This window comes from Brassica napus, chromosome C3 (genome assembly GCF_020379485.1).
Source record: "Brassica napus cultivar Da-Ae chromosome C3, Da-Ae, whole genome shotgun sequence".
NCBI classification, from domain to species: domain Eukaryota; kingdom Viridiplantae; phylum Streptophyta; class Magnoliopsida; order Brassicales; family Brassicaceae; genus Brassica; species Brassica napus.
Genome location: NC_063446.1, coordinates 54056854 through 54060195, shown reverse-complemented (window position 1 = coordinate 54060195; position 3342 = coordinate 54056854). Strand labels below are relative to the sequence as shown.

At 33.8% G+C, this 3342-nt stretch overlaps 1 protein-coding gene across 1 annotated transcript; it reads right to left on the bottom strand.

The window, feature by feature from the left end:
• Positions 1 to 2469: 2469 nt before the first annotated feature.
• On the bottom strand, positions 2470 to 3117 carry LOC125583174 (pyruvate kinase, cytosolic isozyme-like). Its single transcript, XM_048749776.1, has 2 exons — positions 2907 to 3117; positions 2470 to 2831 (listed from the first exon to the last, which is right to left on the bottom strand). Exons 1-2 carry the CDS (start codon positions 3115 to 3117, stop codon positions 2470 to 2472), a joined length of 573 nt encoding a protein of 190 aa, XP_048605733.1.
• Positions 3118 to 3342: the final 225 nt, after the last annotated feature.

The following is a 3342-nucleotide window of genomic DNA, read 5'->3' as shown; positions in this document are numbered from 1 at the left end:
TTATATGCAGCCACTTGGATAATGTTTTAGAAGATTAATAAAAAAAGTGTAGCTTACATCTTGTGAAGATAGTTTTGTGTGTTTCTCTCTTAAAAACAGAAACATAGGACTGTGCAACTGGAATATATTCTGTTGTTCTTCTCCCTCTCCCGGAAGTAAAATCCTCTCTTCTCAGAAGCAACATAAAACGTAGCATTCAAAACACTTTTATTCATCAGTTTTTTTTGTTTATCTCTGTTGAGTGTTAAAGATTAATTTTCTTACTATTATGCTATGACAAAAAGTATTGTCGTAAAAATGTGTCTGAATTTTAGTGATCCAAAACAATTATATATTCGAAAAACTAAAATAATAATTTTCAATTATTATTATTTTTATCTTCGTCAGATGTTAGTTATTAATTTTCTAACTATTTTGATATGAAAATTTTTTGTATCATAAATGTGTTTGGAATTTTGGTGATCCAAAACATTTATATAACAGATTTAAAAATAAACAACTGATAACATAGTTTTATTTGTCCAGTATACTTAAACCTTTTAAACCGATAAATAAACTGTTATAGTTTAAAACTTTGATTTGTTTTTCAAAAATATTCAATAGCTATATTATTAACTACTGTGTTTATTCTGGTCATCAAACAAAATACTATATTTTCTTATTCCTCTGCCTTTTGTTTTTGTAACACAGACCTCTGCCTTTTTAAGCCAATTCAAAAATGGCTCGTAAGATAAAGAACCAAGATAAGTGGATCAGTGAATTAAACATATGATAATCAGCCAAAATTTTAACCAAAAACAAAAAAAAAATATAGTCAACCAAAAAGATATACAGACTCTATAAACCTTTTGTATAAAAAATGTCTAACTCACACAGAACTACAGAAGTGTATCTTCTTGAGGGGACCAACCTCTTCTCCTCATCTCATTGAGAAATAATGCATACCATGAAAGACAAAGGAACAATGGAGGGACCTTAGTGACTGAATATCAGTCGACTCAGACCTGTTATCTGAAATATCATCTGTAATAAGAAGAGATCATCACCACTAAAGAAGATAAGTAGAGAAAGACGCTTAAATTACAATAATTTCAGACGCTTAGAAAGTGATGCATACTATATATATGGAATAGCAGCCCATCCTTCTTTTTAAGACACGTATGAGAACCTCTGCATCCCAGCGCCACCAGTCTGTGTTTGATTCTCCATCTTCGTCTCCAAATCCAACAGATACACGAACAAAACGTTCTACCACTGATTGATACTGTGGGAAAGTCTTTTCGACTATCAGCCCTTCGAAAGTTGATCCAGGCTTCGTTGCTTTGGACCGATTTTGAGGCCGCGTAGCTGGTGGTTCGCTCACATGTGGCCCATGAGTAGCGCAAGAAGAAAATTGAAGCCAGAATTTCGTTCCCCAAAACTCAAAAAATAAAGCTGCATAAATTTAGCTGCACCAGAGGAACAATGGCTTAATGGAGATCAGAGGCCATGGAGATTAGGGTTGTGAAAGTTCTATATGTATTGAACCTAGACACTGTTATATAGCGAGGTTGTGGAGAGTAGGAAAGATAGAGAGGTGTCGATAAACCGGCGAAGATTTGTTGTTGGAGAGGGAGAAGAAGCGTAAGAAAAAGAAAGAGAAATTGGATTGGTGACATGGCAGTTTAATTGGTTCTGAATATTTTTGTTAAGTGTTATGCCTAGAAATCTTTCAATTTAATTCATTTTATATAGTAGAGATTAATGGTGGTAGAAAAAAAAGGAAAGAAAATCATTTGAATTAAGACAATTCTTAAACAACTTTTAAAAACGTTTTTGTCACAAAAAGATCTCAAGAAATAAAATGACCAAAAAATTTTAATTTCTACATCTTACTTTATAGATATATAAATAATAAAAAAATATTTTTTATATAATTTCGAAATATATGTTTTAAATTTGAATTTTTGTAAAAAATATTTGAATTATTATTTTTGAAATATTTTTTATTAATTCGAAATTGCTTTTTAAAACTATTTTTACAATTTTTATTTTAAATTTTTAATATTTTTTCTATTTTTTAAGTTGTGAATTGCATTATGTTAAAGTTGTGCTTTGTATATTATTATTTCATTCTTCAATTTGAGTTTTTGTATGTGAGTATATTTTATTATATTGATTTCAAAAATTTTATGGGTATAGATGATATTCTCAAAGTTGAGTACTATGAGTATAGATTTTAAAAATTCACAAACCAAAAATAATGAAATCTCAAAATTTCATAATTCTTCTAGAATTCTTTGATGCAAGTGATTCTGATTTAACTTATCAGTTGCAAGTCATTGTTCAAGATCTATAAACCACATAGATAATAATAATTAATAATAGCACACTTATGTAATTTATAGGAATTAGACTTTATTATACACGATGGATAAGACAGACATGTTTCCAACACGTCTGAAATATCAATTATTAAAATAGAGGAGACTAAACTAAAAGCGCGTACTGAACATGCAGAGGCTGGAGGAGATTGAGGACGCGGAGCGCCACCACTAAATCTCTAGCATTACAGATTCCCTCTTTCTTTGCGACTTGGACACCGAAACTAATCATGTCCCCAATCGTTTTTGAATCCGCCCCCATCAGCGGAAGGATCCCACGGAACACCAAGCCATGACTGGCCACATGAGACGACCATTTAAAGGACTCCGACATCGAAACAACCAAGAGAACAGGAACGCTCGGCCTGCACCTGGCCACAAGATTTACCGCAGCCTTGGCAGTGATAATGATAGCCTTTGCTTTGGGGTCTAAGGCGTAAGTGGTTTTCCTCGCCATGATGGGGAGTACTTTTTATAAACACACAACAAAGAGAGAGACAAAAGTATGGACCTTTGTGTCGAGCATGACGGCGCAGAGGATACCAGTGTTCCGTATGGCGGTTCTGAGATTATTGATAGTTTCTTGGTGGTGTGCGTGAGACCCCTCAGAGAAATCGAATCGGGCTATGTTCATACCAGCTTCGAGAAGCTTCTCTATCATCTCAACAGATCTAGACGCTGCTCCAAGTGTCCACACCATCTTAGTCTTTGCCGCTCCTTTCTTAATATTTTGTTCAACTTTCACGTACGCCATTCTGGAAAATCCCCTAGGCTTCTTTTTTAATAGAGAATTGTCCGTTTGTGTTTGTGGAAAAAAAATATATAATCAGACAACGGAGAAATGGATCTGCCTTGTCTGAAAAGTAACAACCTTTGTTTTGCTTCTTATTAGGGTTTCACGGAGTCTAACGGCGTAAATTTGCAACAGCAGCGGATCTCCAACGGATTGGGCTACGACTCCTGCTTGATGGAGAGGAGA

Bases quoted from the DNA above. Each gene is read 5' to 3' on its own strand.
- LOC125583174 (XM_048749776.1), bottom strand. From the start codon at position 3,117: ATGGCGTACGTGAAAGTTGAACAAAATATTAAGAAAGGAGCGGCAAAG. The intron at 2,832-2,906 runs GTATCCTCTGCG...GTTTATAAAAAG, and splicing joins AACCGCCATACGGAACACTG to TACTCCCCATCATGGCGAGG.